Source organism: Anolis sagrei, chromosome 9, assembly GCF_037176765.1.
Source record: "Anolis sagrei isolate rAnoSag1 chromosome 9, rAnoSag1.mat, whole genome shotgun sequence".
In the NCBI taxonomy this organism is placed as follows: Eukaryota; Metazoa; Chordata; class Lepidosauria; order Squamata; family Dactyloidae; genus Anolis; species Anolis sagrei.
Window position 1 is genome coordinate 33,393,034 of NC_090029.1, and position 17,259 is coordinate 33,410,292.

The window sequence follows — 17,259 nt, forward strand, 5'->3', positions numbered from 1 at the left end:
GATAGATAGATAGATAGATAGACAGACAGACAGACAAATACACACACACACACTTTGTAAATATATATGATGAATATACACCATATAATAATTACATAATTATAAAGAGATGCATGGGAGAGACATTGATTTTTTCCCCCATCAGGTTGCACACATATTTTTACACATTTCATCTATATAAATAAAAATGGAATATTCTTTTGTGGGATTAACATAACTCAAAAGCCCCTGGGCGAATTGACACCAAATTTGGACACAAGACACCTATCAGGCCAACGAGTGACCATCGCTCATAAAACACTGAAACACACAACAGAATGGACTTAAAAAGCCAAAAAAATAGTCAAAACATACAACGCATTCACAAAACCACACACACACACATATAAATACACACACACACACGAAACACACATATACACAAATATATATACACACAAAACACATATACATAAACTGGGCCACAGCAATGCATGGCAGGGGACACCTAGTGTAAAGTAAAATTCATGAAGCTGATTGGTAGGGCTATGCCTTGGGAGATGGCTGAGCTTGGGACTTTGGATACTGTTACATTTATCAGACTTGAGTGTAGAAGCAGAGAGGAGCAGAGAGAGATTGAGTTTGGAGTGTGCTCTTGCTTCATGAGCTGCTGAAGGAGTTTCTACACATGGACAAAGAAAGACAATTTTAAATTTCTCCTAAAAGGACATTATGTTAGTTGATGCAACTGATCACATGATTGTAAATATGTTGTTCTGAATGACAAGGAGTAAACTATTAGTTCTTTATTGATCATCTGCATGGCATATTTTATGTCTTTGGCAAGGCAGTGTGTGGGTTGATCAAATGCAAACTACACACAATTTTCATGTCGTCACAACCTCTATCTATGTATAATTGTCTGTCTTGTTTGTGTATAAAATAGTATTGAAATTGCCGCATATGTATGTTCTGTGACCTGCCCTGAGTCCAAGAAACTCTTATGATAGATTACTTTGGATTCCTAGAAATTAGAAATGACTTGAAGGCACACAACAACAAAGCCACATGCTCAAGCCCAGTGGACACAGAAGATGCCGAAAAAGGTGCATTCACACAAAGTAATGCACAAACCTTTAATGTAGTCTCATCTAAAGACTTCACCTCCTCGATCAGCTTTTCCAGTTCTTCAGGAGTAAGGAGGGAGATGACAGACTGTCCTGAGAAGTCCAAAGCCTGGGACGAACTGCAGCATTGCTCACCAACATCTTTTTCACGAGCTGACCAACTCTCACCATAATCCCTCAGCTCAGAGAGGCTAGCCAAAGGAGGAAATGAGAAATGTTTAATATTGCCATTGTAAACTTATCCAGTACGGTGCATTACAGTAAACTGTAACAGGCTTCAATCTTTCCTTTTCCACTGCAACTTTGGGCAAACTTTGTGTAGCTTGCTGTCAACCTTTGCAGCCCGAAAGACAGTTGCATCTGTCAAGTAGAAAAGTTAGGTATCGCTTATGCGGGGAGGCTAATTTACGATGCCATAAAAATTTCCAGCAAACAATCAAAGAATGAGGAGGTACTTCAACAGTGTCACAAACGGACAGTGAAGCGACAGCTCCCCTGGTGGCCAGAAGCTGGAATGTTAAATAGCCTCTGGGTGTCTGTCTATATATTTTGTGTGTCTATGGCATTGTAATCTGCCCTGAGTCCCCTGCGGGGTGAGAAGGGTGGAATATAAATACTGCAAATAAATAAATAAATAAATAAATAAACTTTATCAACAAATTTTGATTGAAATTTAGGGAAATATTGAAATTTGGTGGCACAGTGGGTTAAACCATTGAACTGCTGAACTTGCAGATAGAAAGCTTGGCAGTTTGAGCGGGGTGAGCTCTCACTGTTAGCCTCAGCTGCTGCCAACCTAGTAGTTTGAAAACATTTAATTTGTGAGTAAATCAATAAGTACCGCTTCTGCAGGAAGATAACAGTGCTACATGCAGTCATGCTGGCCACATGATCTAGGAGGTGTCTTTGGACAATGCCGGCTCTACGGCTTAGAAATGGAGATGCACACCATCCCTAAGAGTTGGACACGACTAGACTTAATGTCAGGAGAAACCTTTACCTTTACTATCTAAACTTTGTGGGGATGCTAGGTTTGCAGCAAGGTCTTCCTATTCACTATGACAGTCAATTTACCTGTGGATCTGGATGCTTACTGATTATAATGGTGCCCCATGCAGTCATGCCGGCCACATAACCTTGGAGGTGTCTATGGACAATGCTGGCTCTTTGGCTTAGAAATGGAGATGAACACCACCCCCCAGAGTCAGACACGACTAGACTTAATGTCAGGGGAAAACCTTTGCCTTGACTATCTAAACTTAGCGGAAATGCCAGATTTGCAGCAAGACCTTCCTGTTGGCTACATCTTACCTAAACTGCCAAATAGTGTGAAGGGCTTGTTTACTGTCAAATCAATCTGTCAGGTTTTACAATGTATTGTAATGTAATATAGGTGAGTCATGCACTACTAATACGCTTCTATTGGAAATGCTGAGTCATGCATTAACTATATATAGGGAATCATTTGGGGAATGTGTTCTGGCCTAGTCCAGGTGATTGTGAATGATGCAATCCTGGGTTTGAGTTACGTTAATGGGTTAGGAACCAATCAGTGATGGCTATGTGTAAATGTACAGAATTGTATATAAGGAAGTCATGTACAGTGTATTCTCTCTCTCCTTGTGCTGTGATGCTGTTTGCCGAAGGCTCTGTGTAATTTATTAAAAGAACCTGTCTGCTAAGACAAGATATAACCGTGTGCTGTGGTAAGTTTGTAGTGTCATCTAGACTGGTGTGGGGGGTGGAGGGACAATAGTAAAACTAACAATGGCTGGGCATGTGCTCAAGTGCCTGTGGAGAGTTCCTGCAGAGAGTGACTGCAGTTTGTGGGAGCAGTTGACTGAAAATACTGTGCAGGAAGAAGCTACTGGAAAGCGCTGAAACTGTGCAACTGATCTGCTGCTGAATTGTGAGATAAAGCGCGACACAATCTGTTAAGAATGGAAAACATTGTTGTCTTACTTAAGAGAAAAGCCAGTGTCCGAAGAATAACCCGTACTGGTGTGGGAGACATTCGAAGCATTTTCTTCTGAGCAGGACTTTGGGAACCCATCGTGCAAATTTTTCCGAAGACACGGCGAAAACTGAGGAAAGGAATGCAGCGATTTCATTAAAGCCGACGAGAAGTGGTTGCTTATGGAATCGATTTTGCTGTATTTTTCCCCACTGGTTTTCAGCATCTCATGCGACTGGGCCGAGGTCAGTGGAAAGCTGCGCGCTCTTTGGCTCGGCACTTTTTGAATGTGTGAAACGGGTTCTGTGATTTGTAGCGCACCCAGAGAACATTCAGTGGGGGTGCTTTTGCTTGCCTTCGGAGTAGAGGCATATTCCTCTCTCGAACTGCAAGATGAGTCTATGCTGCTTGCCTCTAGAAACATCTGAATTGTGGTGCTTTCACAACCCTGACAGTTACCACTGTTGTTGGCTGAAATTTGGTCGAAATGAGCTGCTGTTGCACATTTTGGCTCCTTTCTGCCAAGAGATGCTTCTTTCTGAATCGAAAGCTTGGGGCTGAGTTTTTGGTTTCCTTTCTCTTGAGACTGAGGAGTGCCCAAACTTTCGAATGAGCTTATCCTTTGCTTTATGGATGACCCTCTTGGAGAGACACGGATTCCCCTGGAAACGGAAGGCAGCTCATTGTCAGACACATTCTGATGGAGGTCGGTTGCATTTCTGGGAGTTGTTATGTCTGACTTTCCTTTCTTCAAGCCTTTCAGGCTTTGACGAAACCAGGCCGGTTTAGGTGCAACTGGCGGACCCTTTTTCACAAAATCCCCTTCATCTGATGACCTCGGTTCTTCTGAATTGACTGTATCTCCGTTTGTTCTTTGCAGGGCTGCTTCTGAGCAACTGGATGTTTGATGGTCTCCATTTGTGTCATTGGTGGGATGCAAGGCCAAGGCGTGCCCGTCTTCTGACATACTGGGATTAAACAAGCTTTTGATGCAGTCAGAAATTCTAACCCAAGGGTCTTCGGTTGTGAGCCCAAGGCTATAGTCGATTTTTGTCTGTCTTCGGAGTGCAGGCCTTTGCACTGTTGGGACAGTCTTTCCTAAATAAGGAAAAAGGTGACAACATTTCAATCAATACAAACATATGCACCCCAAACACTTCTGCGGTCAAAGTAGCTAGGAAAATGTGGGCCTGGGCATTGTCCATAGATCCACAATGACCAATCCTTTGCCATCTTTTACATGTGATTTCCTCAGCTGGTTTTCTGATTTTTAAAATATAGAATCATAGAATCATAGAATCAAAGAGTTGGAAGAGACCTCATGGGCCATCCAGTCCAACCCCCTGCCAAGAAGCAGGAATATTGCATTCAAATCACCCCTGACAGATGGCCATCCAGCCTCTGTTTAAAAGCTTCCAAAGAAATAGCCTCCACCACACTCCGGGGCAGAGAGTTCCACTGCTGAACGGCTCTCACAGTCAGGAAGTTCTTCCTCATGTTCAGATGGAATCTCCTCTCTTGTAGTTTGAAGCCATTGTTCCGCGTCCTAGTCTCCAAGGAAGCAGAAAATAAGCTTGCTCCCTCCTCCCTGTGGCTATATATATTTATTTTATTTTCAATCAATTCAATACATTTGTCATACAGCAGACACATAATATCCAATGCATCTCATAAATCAGTGGTTGTGCTGGTACGGCTGTACCAGGAGCTCCAACTTTATTTTCTTTCTGTTATCTGTTTGCAGTCATAGGGCAGGCCTCCTGCCCATCATAATTAAGCTTTGGTTCTGGCCTTGTTCAGGGCTCTGGGAGGAAAAGGAGCCAATTTTTTTGGGGCAGTCTCACATAAGGAAGCTAAACCATAGGACGTAGACCAGCTCGTCCCGTAGAAAAGCTTCTTTTCTCAAGAACATCCGGGGAAACAGAAACAGAAATTCCAGAGAAAAGGTCCCAAGGCTCTGGCTGAGAGCTCACAGCCTCTCAGCCTCACAGCAATCAGCGGGAAAACAGCCCTGAAGTTTTCAAAGAATTCTCGGAGGGAGGACAGCACTACAGATGCACGGAACTCCATCTGAAATGTCTACAAGCCTCAGCTGGTAGGTCTACTCAATACCCAGACGCATTTGGAATCGGTAGTAGGACCCACACAGATAAGGCATAGATAGTAAACAGCCTGGGAGAGGTTAAATAGGGTTTTTTTTTTCTACAGAGAAAGTACAGTTAATCAAAGTCAGGTACCAGTCCATTGAGGGCTAGACTAAGAAAGCCTTGAAGTGTTGTTTGAACAACTGAAGATTTGTTGTTTGTTCCATAATAAATACTTTGTTGCATCATTAAAGACTCTAAAGACCATTAATTCAGAAAAATCCTTGAGAACCTCTCGTTGAGCCCCCCTGGCTTCCCACTGGGCTTAAAGTATATGTCCTATAGAAAAGACAGCTGTTACAGGGCCAGCACATGACAGAACAGTGGTTCTCAATCTTCCTAATGCCATGACCCCTTAATGCAGTTCCTCATGTTGTGGTGACCCCCAACCATAACATTATTTTCGTTGATACTTCATAATTGTCATTTTGCTACTGTTATGAATGGTAATGTAAATATATCACATGCAGGATGTATTTTCATTCACTGGACCAAATTGGGCACAAATACCCAATACACCCACATTTGAATACTGGTTGGGTTGGAGTGGGATTGATTTTGTCATTTGGGAGTTGTAGTTGCTGGGATTCATGGTTAACCTACAATCAAAGAGCATTGTGAACTCCACCAAGGATGGACTTGAACTTTGCACACAGAACTCCCATGACCAACAGAAAATACTGGAAGGGTTTGGTGGGCATTGACCTTGAGTTTTGGCGTTGTAGTTCACCTACATCCATAGAGCAATGTGGACTCAAACAATGATTGAAATGGACCAAACTTGGCAAGAATACTCAATATGCCCAAATGTGAACACTGGTGGAATTTGGGGAAAATAGACCTTGCCATTTGGAAGTTGTAATTGCTGGGATTTAAAGAGCATTCTGAATCCCATCAATGATAGAACTGGGCCAAACTTTCCATACAGAATCCTAATGACCAACAGAAAATATTGTGTTTAATGATGGTCCCTGGTGACCCCTCTGACACCCCTTAACGACCCCCCCAGGGGTCCCAACCCCCAGGTTGAGAAACACTGATCTACTGAGCACTGCGGACTCAATGATGGATCTGGACCAAACTTGGCACAAATACTCAATATGCCCAAATTTGAACACTGGCAGAGTTTAGAGAAAATAGACCTTGACATTTGGGAGTTGTCATTACTGGGATTTATAGTTCAACTACAATCAAAGAGTATTCTGAACTCCACCAATGATGGAATTGAACCAGACTTGGTACACAGAACTCCCATGACCAATAGAAAATACTGGAAGGGTTTGGTGTGCATTGACCTTGAGTCTTGGAGTTGAGTCTCGGAGTTGTACTGGAAGGGTTTGGTGTGCATTGACCTTGAATCTGGACCAAACTTGGCACAAATAGTGAATGTGTCTAAATGTGAACACTGGCGGAGTTTAGAGAAAAAGGACCTTGACATTTAGGAGTTGTCGCTACTGGGATTTATAGTTCACCTACAATCAAAGACCATTCTGAACTCCACCAGTGATAGAACTGGGACAATCTTCCCACACAGAACCACCACGCATTGAAGGGATTAGCTGGTGTGAACCTCCTTCCAGCATCACACACTCTCCCTTGCCTGCACACGTGCACCACACTGCTATGTGCTGAGCACGACTGCTCTCCCCTCCTTGCTTGGAGTCTAAGAAACAGACCTCCCCTTGGTTGCAAGGCCAGCGGATCACAACAAAGGAAGGTTTTTGGTGTGAGGATTCACTGTCCATTTCCAAAAAGGAAAAGAAGGACAGGCAGAGAGAACAAGACCTATGAGGAGCGGCTTAAGGAGCTGGGCATGTTTAGCCTGAAGAAGAGAAGGCTGAGAGGAGATATGTTAGCCATGTATAAAAATGTGAGAGGAAGCCACAGGGAGGAGGGAGCAAGCTTGTTTTCTGCTTCCCTGGAGACTAGGACGCGGAACAATGGCTTCAAACTACAAGAGAGGAGATTCCATCTGAACATGAGGAAGAACTTCCTGACTGTGAGAGCCGTTCAGCAGTGGAACTCTCTGCCCCGGAGTGTGGTGGAGGCTCCTTCTTTGGAAGCTTTTAAACAGAGGCTGGATGGCCATCTGTCAGGGGTGATTTGAATGCAATATTCCTGCTTCTTGGCAGAATGGGATTGGACTAGATGGCCCATGAGGTCTCTTCCAACTCTAGGATTCTATGATTCTATGATCTTCAACCTTTTTGTCAAAGGGATTCCTAAGACCATCAGAAATATATGTTCCCTGATGGTCTTTGGCAACCCCTCTGAAAACCCCTCGCAACTCCCTCCAGAGGTCTCGACCCCCAGGATGAGAAATGTCAAACCAGGTTGAATATATCCTACATTTGTCCTCAATTTCCACCAGTACTATTCACTAATTGCCTGTTTTGAGTCATTGGCTGCCTGAAACTGAAATTTCAGCTTCAAATTTCAGCACCACTGCTGCCTTTTCAGCATGAATGAGCTCATCTTTGCTGACAATTGCACAGAACGAAACATACCTTTGTGGGCCTTCTTTTCTTGGTCTACAGATCCGATGTTTGACTCTTCTGTAGGTCTCGGTACTGAAGAACTTGCAAAGGCACCGCACGTTACAACCGTTTTGTTTCTTTGCCACAGCAGGTCTTCTACTTCCTGCGAAATAAACAGGAAGCACAAGTGTGACAAAACATAACCACACAAAACGGCATCCTCTGCATCAAAGCTTGCTTCCCCATATGTAGCATGGCTTGCCAGAACCCACTTATGCTCCATTTCAGAGAGCTGGGCTGGTGCCTTGCTATTGCAGCATTTGCTAAACTCGCCAGAACAGCAAAGATATCATTTGCCAGCCTCTGTTCTCCCATGCTCTATTTATTATTATTATTATTATTATTATTATTATTATTATTATTACCCCACTTTTTCTTCACAATGTACACTCCCTCAGTGCACCCTCTGTATGACAGCAACCTTTATACTTCAGGCTCAGATGGCAAACATGAAGCATCCTCAATTATGTATGAATGAGAGAATATTGTCTTTAGATACCGTATATACTCGAGTATAAGCCGACCCGAATACAAGCCAAGGCACCCAGTTTTACCACATAAAACTATCAAAATGTACCAACTCAAGTGTAAGCTGAGAGTGGGAAATGCAGCAGCTACTGGTAAATTTCAAAATAAAAATAGATACAAAATTCATTAATTGAGGCATCAGTAAGTTAATTGTTTTTGAATATTTACATAAAACTGTAATTCAAGATAAGACTGTCCAACTTTGATCAAATCATTATTTTAACCACCTTCAGTGTAAACATGCTTATGTATCCTTTCAATAATAATAAAGAGAGTAAAATAATAAATGTAATAATAATAATAATAATAATACCTAGAATAAAATAATAAATGTAATAAAAATAATAATAGAGTAAAGAATGTAAATATAATAACAATAATAATAGAGTAAAATAATAAAACAATAAATATTATAATAATAGACTAAAAATGTAAATGTAATAATAAGAGTAATAATAAAATAATAAATGTAATAAAATAATAATAGAATAAAAGAATATAAATGTAATAATAATAAGAGTAAAATAATAAATATAATAATAGAGTAAAAGAATGTAAATGTAATAATAATCATAGAGTAAAATAATAAATGTAATAAAAATAAAAATAATAGAGTAAAATAATAAATGTAATAATAATAATACCTAGAATAAAATAATAAATGTAATAAAAATAATAATAGAGCAAAGAATGTAAATATAATAACAATAATAATAGAGTAAAATAATAAAACAATAAATATTATAATAATAGACTAAAAGAATATAAATGTAATAATAACAATCTATAGAGTAAAATAATAAATGTAATAAAAATAATAAGAGAGTAAAGAATGTAAATATAACAATAATAACAGAGTAAATTAATAAAATAAATATGAAAATAATAGACTAAAATGTAAGCATAATAATAAAATAATAAATGTAATAAAATAATAATAGAGTAAAAGAATGTAAATGTAATAATAATCATAGAGTAAAATAATAAATGTAATAAAAATAAAAATAATAGAGTAAAATAATAAATGTAATAATAATAATACCTAGAATAAAATAATAAATGTAATAAAAATAATAGAGCAAAGAATGTAAATATAATCACAATAATAATAGAGTAAAATAATAAAACAATAAATAGTATAATAATAGAGTAAAAGATTATAAATGTAATAATAACAATCTATAGAGTAAAATAATAAATGTAATAAAAATAATAAGAGAGTAAAAGAAAGTAAATGTAATAATAACAGTAATAATAAAGTAATGTAATAAAATAATAATAGAATAAAAGGATGTAAATGTAATAATAATAATCATAGAGTAAAATAATAAATGTAATAAAAATAATAATAGAGTAAAAGAATGTAAATGTCATAATAATAATAATAATAATAATAATAAATAGAGTAAAATAATAACTGTAATAATAATAATAATAGTAATAATAATAATAATAGAGTAAAATATAAATAACTTTGACTCAAGTATAAGCCAAGGGGGGCTTTTTCAGCCTAAAAAAGGGGCTGAAATCTTGGCTTATACTTGAGTATATACGTTATTTATCCTTTTGGTTGAACTTAAAAGTAATTGAGTTAATTAGAAATCTTAGACCCAATCATTTTCTATCAAGAAATGTAATCCTTATGTTTTAATACATTTTTGAAACTCTTAAAGATAAAACTCTGCATCTCAAGTCAGGCAGACTGTTGCTTTCCGCTTGCCGTAAGCTAAGCGTTCTTCTTTTTGGTAAATATTTTCCTAACACCCTGTAGCACCAAAGTCCGTGCCATCCACTGAAGAGAGCACTACTGTGAACATATCTGTCTTGCCTGAGTATTTGGAGAAGTTAGGTTCCCATCCCCTTGCAGGCCGGTCTTGTCTTTCACTTCTCTGCTAATCTGCTCATCGACAGCACTGTCTTGTTTGAAATACTTCCTTGGTGGGGGTTTGGGTTTGGATGACCTAGGTTTTCGAACCAGGATCTCCGTGGATTTCTTTGTGTTGTTTCGCAAGAGGTGACTGGCGTCCTTAAGTCCTGGTGGAGATGAGTCGTTCTCTAGACTAGATCTGGAAGAAGAGAACAACGAGCCAGATTGCCTGATGACCGGTATGTCAATACTATGTCCTTTTGGTTTCAAATCGGTCAGCTGGTCAGCAAGACCATTTCCCCCAGATGACCTGGGCTTGCAACTGCTGTCACTGCTGGAGCGGATCATAATCTTTTGGGAGTGATGATTGCCACGAAGAGCATGCTTCTCAGAGTATTTTTCACAAGGAGGTTTCTTATGCCAACTGTTCTCCAGACTTTTGACACCTGTTTTTAAAACAAGAAGAAGATATTGGGAGGAAAAGGAAGCAAAGTTGCTACCAATAATTTTAGGTAACTTGTTATGCAACTCATCACTTGTTCACTACTTTTGATTATTTATTTATTTTATTTAGAGCTTTTATAACTCGGTCTTCTCGACCTCCGAAGAAGGACTCAGGCCGGCTAACAGAAGAAAATTCATACACACATAGTGTGACAATGTGTAAATTTTATTCCTTTGGTTATGTGTAGTTTGGACAGTGGTTTAGGGATGGTAAGTATGGGAGATTATGTTTTGTGGGAGATGGTGGCTTGGCGTTAGCTGAGTTGCCATAGCAACAGGGGCGGAGCCAACTGCCTCTTCAGGAGGCAGCTGTTTTAAAAAGTCAGTCAGTACGCCAATGAGCTACTGAGGGGAACACTGAGTCTCTGGGTGGAGATTCAGGGAATGTGTCTGTAGCCGGTGTGCTATAGGAAAGACTGGATCTCAGTGTGGAGATTCAGGGAATCAATTGGTAACCAAAGTGGTTGCAGAGAAGGACCCGGTAGTGAGAGAGCTACAGGGGGTTGTTGATTCTGAATTAAGAATCAAGGTTTGGCTAGGTTTAAGCCTGCTGTGCCTGCTGTGAAACGTTTTGAAGTCTGTGCCTGAGATTACTCATGAAACCTTTCCAATGTAACCATCAAGATTTGTGCCTCTTGAGAAGAAACAGTTAAACATGTTATACTCCTCTTAAAATAAACATGTTACTGTTCTCCTCAAGCCTTGCCTGATACAGTTTCTCCTAAGTTGAACAGCCTGCAATAGTAAAGTCAAGCCAGGAAAGTAAACGCTAAGCTATCAAATAAATAAAGCCTTCTGTAATTAACAGTCCCTTTATAAAATAGCTCCTAGGCTGATATTGATCGTTGCCTGGCTTCCCTCATAGATTAGGTGGCAGTGGGTGTTTTACCACTCGCACCTTCACATTTGGTGGCATTCGGTGGCATTAAAACGGTCTTCTTCACAATTGGTGGCAGCAGTTTAACAACTTCTTCACACATAGAATAAACATAATAGCATCATAATACATTAATACAAAAATACATTAAAATACAGATCATACAATTACAAAAGCCAGGTCGTCAGAGTAAAATCACAAATTCATCACCATCCGCCGGTGTGGTCAGCCGTTATTGACTCAATCATCATTCTGCAAATGCTATATTCCAAAGCCAAGATTTTACCAGCTTTCTGAAAGTCAGGAGGGAAGGGGCAGATCTAATCTCCAACGGGAGAGAGTTCCAGAGCCAAGGGGCCACCACCGAGAAGGCCCTGTCCCTTGTCCCCACCAGACGCAATTGTGAAGGAGGTGGGACCGAGAGCAGGGCCCCTCCAGAAGATCTTAACAATTTTAATGGTTTATAGGGGAGAATCCATTCGGACAGATTAGATTGGGAGAACCCATAAGATTGAGCAAATAACGGCATACAATCTGAAAAATTCAACCCAAAATGCCTGTAGGTCCTGCTTACAAGATTTCCAGCAACATTGGGCTGGTTGAGGCAGAAAACAGAATTTTGAATGACACAGTTAGTTACTAGGCTTGGTTGATTTAAAAAATGGTTCAAAACACGTTTCGAATGTAGTGGTTCGAGTCTAAAGTCAATTCCGATTTTCACAGAAAAAAATTTCAAAACTTTTTGACACTTCCGAGACTTAATGGTTTGAAAGTCTTATTTCCTGATTCATTGGGTGGTCTTTATTTTGAAAGTAGTTGTTTTACTCCAGAAGCAGGGAAAAGCAAGTGGAGGAAATTCCTTCCTTCTTTGGTTTAAAACTGGCTTCTCTGGCTTGAGCTGAGGCCAGGAAATTCCTTCTGTCTCTGGTTTAAAACTGGCTTCTCTGGCTTTAAAATTGGCCTCTCTGGCTTGAGCCGAAGCCAGGAAATCCCTTCCTTCTCTGACATGAGCCGAGGCCAGGGACCAGAAGCGGGGAAAAGCGAGCGGAGGAAATTCCTTCCTTCTTTGGCTTAAAACTGGCTTCTCTGGCTTTAAAACTGGCTTCTCTGGCTTGAGCCGAGGCCAGGGACCAGAAGCAGGGAAAAGCTGAAAAATTTCCAACTCACTTCCTGAGCCATAACAAAAATGATGGAAAAGGCTTCGGAAGGGCAAAGGGACTTCTGTTTTTTTAAAAAGCTTCAATATCGCTTCAAAAAGGTAATTTTAACAAAATTATTATGAGCAATGAGTTATCCGATGCAACTCAATCCATGCCACTTCATCACATTTACGAAATTCCACTGAGTGCTATACTTAAAATGTAGAAAGCCGCTGTGTTCATTGCATTAGGTTGGTTTCAAGCGTAGGGTAGGGCATTCTTTGTGTATTTTAAGTCCTTATTCTCATCCAGTTAGATGCTTAAAAAAAAGAAACTTAAATAATGGGACATATTTTCCTTACCTTCAGTACTCCACTGGTACCTCTCTCTTTCTAACTTGTTGTTTTCTACAGCTTGCAAAACAGCCATCTTCAGCTGATGATCAGAGACCTGCAAAGTGTCACAGGTATTCGTTTAAAGAGTGAACTGGTTCCAAAAAGTGGTCTCTTGAAGATCACAAGTTCGAGTATTCTCATTAAAGTTCCCACGTGGGACTTTGTTGCCGTCTTAGAGTTCATACTAATTATTTGTAATCCTTCTAAAAAAAGAATCTGATGGCAAAAGATACAATTGAGGAAGCTTCCACGAGCTAGTAGGACAATGTTTTTATTAGGAGACGCAAATGATGTTTGCTTTTAGTATTCTTGTTATGGTTTTATATTATGTGTTAATGTTTTTGAATGTTTGTTTTATGGTGTTTTTGGGCATCGAATCGTTGCCATTGTAAACCGTCCTGAGTTGCCTGAGAAGGGTGGTATACAAATATAGATAATAATAATAATAATAATAATAATAATAATAATAATAATACCATCTGTCTGCAACAAAGAACTGGTGAACTGGTGGGATTACAAGTTGGAAAAAGTTACAGAGAATGAACACGCCAAACTCCTCTGGGACTTCCGGATTCAGACAGACAGAGTTCTGGAGCACAATACTCCTGACCTCACAATCGTGTTAAAAAACAAAGTATGGATTGTTGATGTCGCAATCCCAGGTGACAGCAGGTTTGCAGAGAAACAACAGGAAAAGCTGATACGATATGAGGATTTAAAGATTGAACTGCAAAGACTGTGGCACAAGCCAGTCAAGGTGGTCCCAGTGGTGATTGGTACACTGGGTACAGTGCCTAAAGATCTTGGCCTGCACTTAAACACAATTGGCGCTGACAAAATTACAATCTGCCAGCTGTAAAAAGCCACCTTACTGGGATCTGCACGCATTATTCACAGATATATCACACAGTCTTAGACACTTGGGAAGGGTCCGACGTGTGATCCAATACAACAACCAGCAGAGTGATCTTGTCTGCGCTGGACTCATCTTGTTGTGTTTCGAATAATAATAATAATAATAATAATAATAATAATAATAATAATAAATAGTAGAAAGAAACCGCTTGCTTTTGTCTGAGGCTGGATCCATATATTCCAATTTTTGTATCTAGTTTACCTGCTTTGAACTGGATTATATGGGTCTACACTGCCATATAATCCAGATCAAAGTTGATAATCTGGATTCAGGAACTGGATTATATGGCAGTGTAGATGGGAACTGAGACTACTAGAAAGGACTGGTTTTTGGCCTCTTCCTCTTTTCTTCTTCTTGGCTGAGTGAATTGAATGCAAATTACCTTTCTATTATAGAACGCACTTTGCAGCAAATGAGGTAAACTAAGGGGGAAAATGGGAGGAAAAACAGGAACATTTTAAAAACAATTGAAAAAAAGGACCAAAGAATTTAGCTGGGACAATCCTTATCAAAATGGGAAGTTGGAGGATATACTTTGGAAAGGTACTCCTCCTGATCAACAGTGTCCTCTTCTGTCTGAGGTATTATTATACAGTCCTGATGCTCTAGCTTCTCAAAACAACAACAACAATCTGTTACCTGCCTTGCAAAACCCAGAAGCTTCACATGACAGTCAATTTACCTGTGGATCTGGATGCCTACTGACTATCACCTGCACAGAGCCAGGGCTGCAGTGGCTTAGGAGGGCATGGACCTCATTGAGGGTCATGTTTTGAATGGATGCTTCATTGATTTCAATGATTTCGTCTCCAACCCTTCGGAAAAGAATACAACAATTATTAGAGTGCTGCATGATATTGAAAGGTAGGAAAATAAATCACTTTTTCAGCATTTGATTATTTCATTTGACAACCACTATGTCAGACTATACAGAGAAGCCATTGAAATCCACAAGCATGAGGACAATTTCAGCAGAAAGGAGGAAACCATGAAAATGAACAAAATCTGGCTACCAGTATTTAAAAAAAAACCTCTAAAATTAAAACAGCAAAACAGCAGAGGGAAAACAATCTGGGACATCTAATCACCTCTCAACAAAAGATTGCCCCAGGCACTGCCAGGCCATCAAATGCTAATCAAGGTGGTCAGTTGAAACATTCACACCTAGCTCCAGCAGAGAAGAGTCCTTTGTCCCACCCTGGTCATTCCACAGATATATAAACCCTTTTTCCTAGTTCCAACAGACATCACTACCTCTGAGGATACTTGCCATAGATGCAGGCGAAATGTCAGGAGATAATGCCTCTAGACCATGGCCATATAGCCCGAAAGAACCTACAAGAACCCATTTATTATTTGTTTGTTTGTTTGTTTCATACTCAGGAGAATTGACAGCCATGTATAAGTATGTGAGAGGAAGACATAGGAATGAGGGAGCAAGCTTATTTTCTGCTTCCCTGGAGACTGGACAATGACTTCAAACTACAAGAGAGGAGATTCCACCTGAACATGAGGAAGAACTTCCTGACTGTGAGAGCTGTTCAGCAGTGGAACTCTCTGCCCCGGAGTGTGGTGGAGGCTCCTTCTTTGGAAGCTTTGAAACAGAGGCTGGATGGCCATCTGTCGGGGGTGCTTTGAATGCGATTTTCCTGCTTCTTGGCAGGGGGTTGGACTGGATGCCCCATGAGGTCTCTTCCAACTCTTCCAGTAAGGCAGAGGATGGTCTGTTCCAACTCTTATGATTTTATGATGCTGCTGAACATACCTGAGCCTTCCATCCATATGAGCCACAGAGCCAGGAGAAAGGGCATGGATGAAGATTCCTGAAATACACTGGAAATAAGGGATACTGCACAATCCAATGCCTAGGCCCACACCAGCCTCTGGAAAAAAAAATACATAAAACACAAAAAAGTATAAAACAAAAAAAGCCATTAAATGATTAAGAAAAACAACTCAATAGGTGAAAAATATAAAAATGTAGATCCCCCCACTCGCCCCCCCCCCCACACACACATGACACCTTTGAAATTTGCAAGGGTGGGCATGGGCAAACTTGGGCCCTCCAGGTGTTTTGGACTTCAAAACCTCTTTACTTGAGGATATCTCCCATTACTGCCATCAGAAAAGTTTCCAAGACTCCTATATCCCTTTCACATGGACCGCTTCCAAGTCAGGGGTCACTCATCCTATAGCTGTGCATTTCATTTCTATTTCCAAAGTCATGCACTATTTCACTTTGTGTTTTGGTTTTGTTCTGTTCCTGGGCTACTTCGAATGTGTACCTTTCTTTAAGAAGACTTCCACAATGATCCGGTCATTGGGGTTTGGGGCACCCAAGAGGAATGGAGCCGTTTTCCCACCAACGGAGCTGTCCCCCTTGGCTACGCATAACCCGGTGCTTGGTGAATTGCAGAAATGGGATGATAAGTGTGGGGTGCCGAAGCTCGTTCGGACGGTGAGGGTAAGAAGACCTTTCTTGGCCTGTTAGAGACAAGAAATCATCATGAGATGGGGTGCGGTTGCAGCTCAGGGCCATGTTATTCATTTCGTATCAAAAGCATTGCATAAATTAGCATAAAACTGATAAAAATAGAAGGAGCATAAGCAGCTACGTTGGTAAACGTAAAGATTTAGCACAGCTGGTAAATCATCAGCAATTATAAGATCTATCAACCTAAAGGGTTGGTGTGAGCTGCCAACTGTCAACCTAGCTCATTGTTTACCTAAGCAATTCGAAAACAGCTTTAGCTGTGATTAGAGAAATTAGGTACCACTAAAAGTGGGGGAGGTGTTTTACAATGCCATAAAGAAAGACGATCAGAAAATGCTGGATGACCAAAAGGAAGGAGGAAGTCCTGACGGCTCTTTGTCATAGAGGATAGAGCAACAGCACCCCTGGACTCGAGCCCAACCTTCCATGGCACCAAAAACAGCTGAAACAAACCACCTCCTTCTGTTCTGTCTGTCTGTGTACTGTCTACACAAAGTGGCATTGACTGTTTGCCGTGTATATGTACTGTGATCTGCCCTGAGTCCCTTTCGGGGTACGAAGGGCGAAATATAAATAAAGTGTTGTTGTTGTTGTTGTTGTTGTTGTGTTGTGTTGTGTCCGACTCTGGGGGGTGGTGTTCATCTCCATTTCTAAACCGAAGAGCCGGCGTTGTCCGTAGACACCTCCAAGGTCATGTGGCCGGTATGACTGCATGGAGCACTGTTACCTTCCCGCCAGAGTGGTATCTAATCTATTGATCTACTCACATTTGCATGTTTTAACTACTTACTCCAAGAT

General features: G+C 40.3%; 1 protein-coding gene across 3 annotated transcripts in view; it reads right to left on the reverse strand.

The window, feature by feature from the left end:
• Nucleotides 1–17,259, reverse strand: part of IL16 (interleukin 16) — a 65,883-nt gene that overhangs the window by 12,785 nt on the left and 35,839 nt on the right. For all 3 annotated transcript variants that reach the window (XM_067471436.1, XM_067471435.1, XM_067471434.1), the window contains exons 10-17: nt 16,253–16,451; nt 15,733–15,850; nt 14,650–14,782; nt 13,019–13,106; nt 10,098–10,582; nt 7,712–7,844; nt 3,069–4,158; nt 1,114–1,297 (exon numbers count right to left, since the gene is read on the reverse strand). In XM_067471436.1, the coding sequence (XP_067327537.1) occupies nt 1,114–1,297; nt 3,069–4,158; nt 7,712–7,844; nt 10,098–10,582; nt 13,019–13,106; nt 14,650–14,782; nt 15,733–15,850; nt 16,253–16,451 (2,430 nt within the window). The remainder of the gene's footprint in view (nt 1–1,113; nt 1,298–3,068; nt 4,159–7,711; nt 7,845–10,097; nt 10,583–13,018; nt 13,107–14,649; nt 14,783–15,732; nt 15,851–16,252; nt 16,452–17,259) is intronic.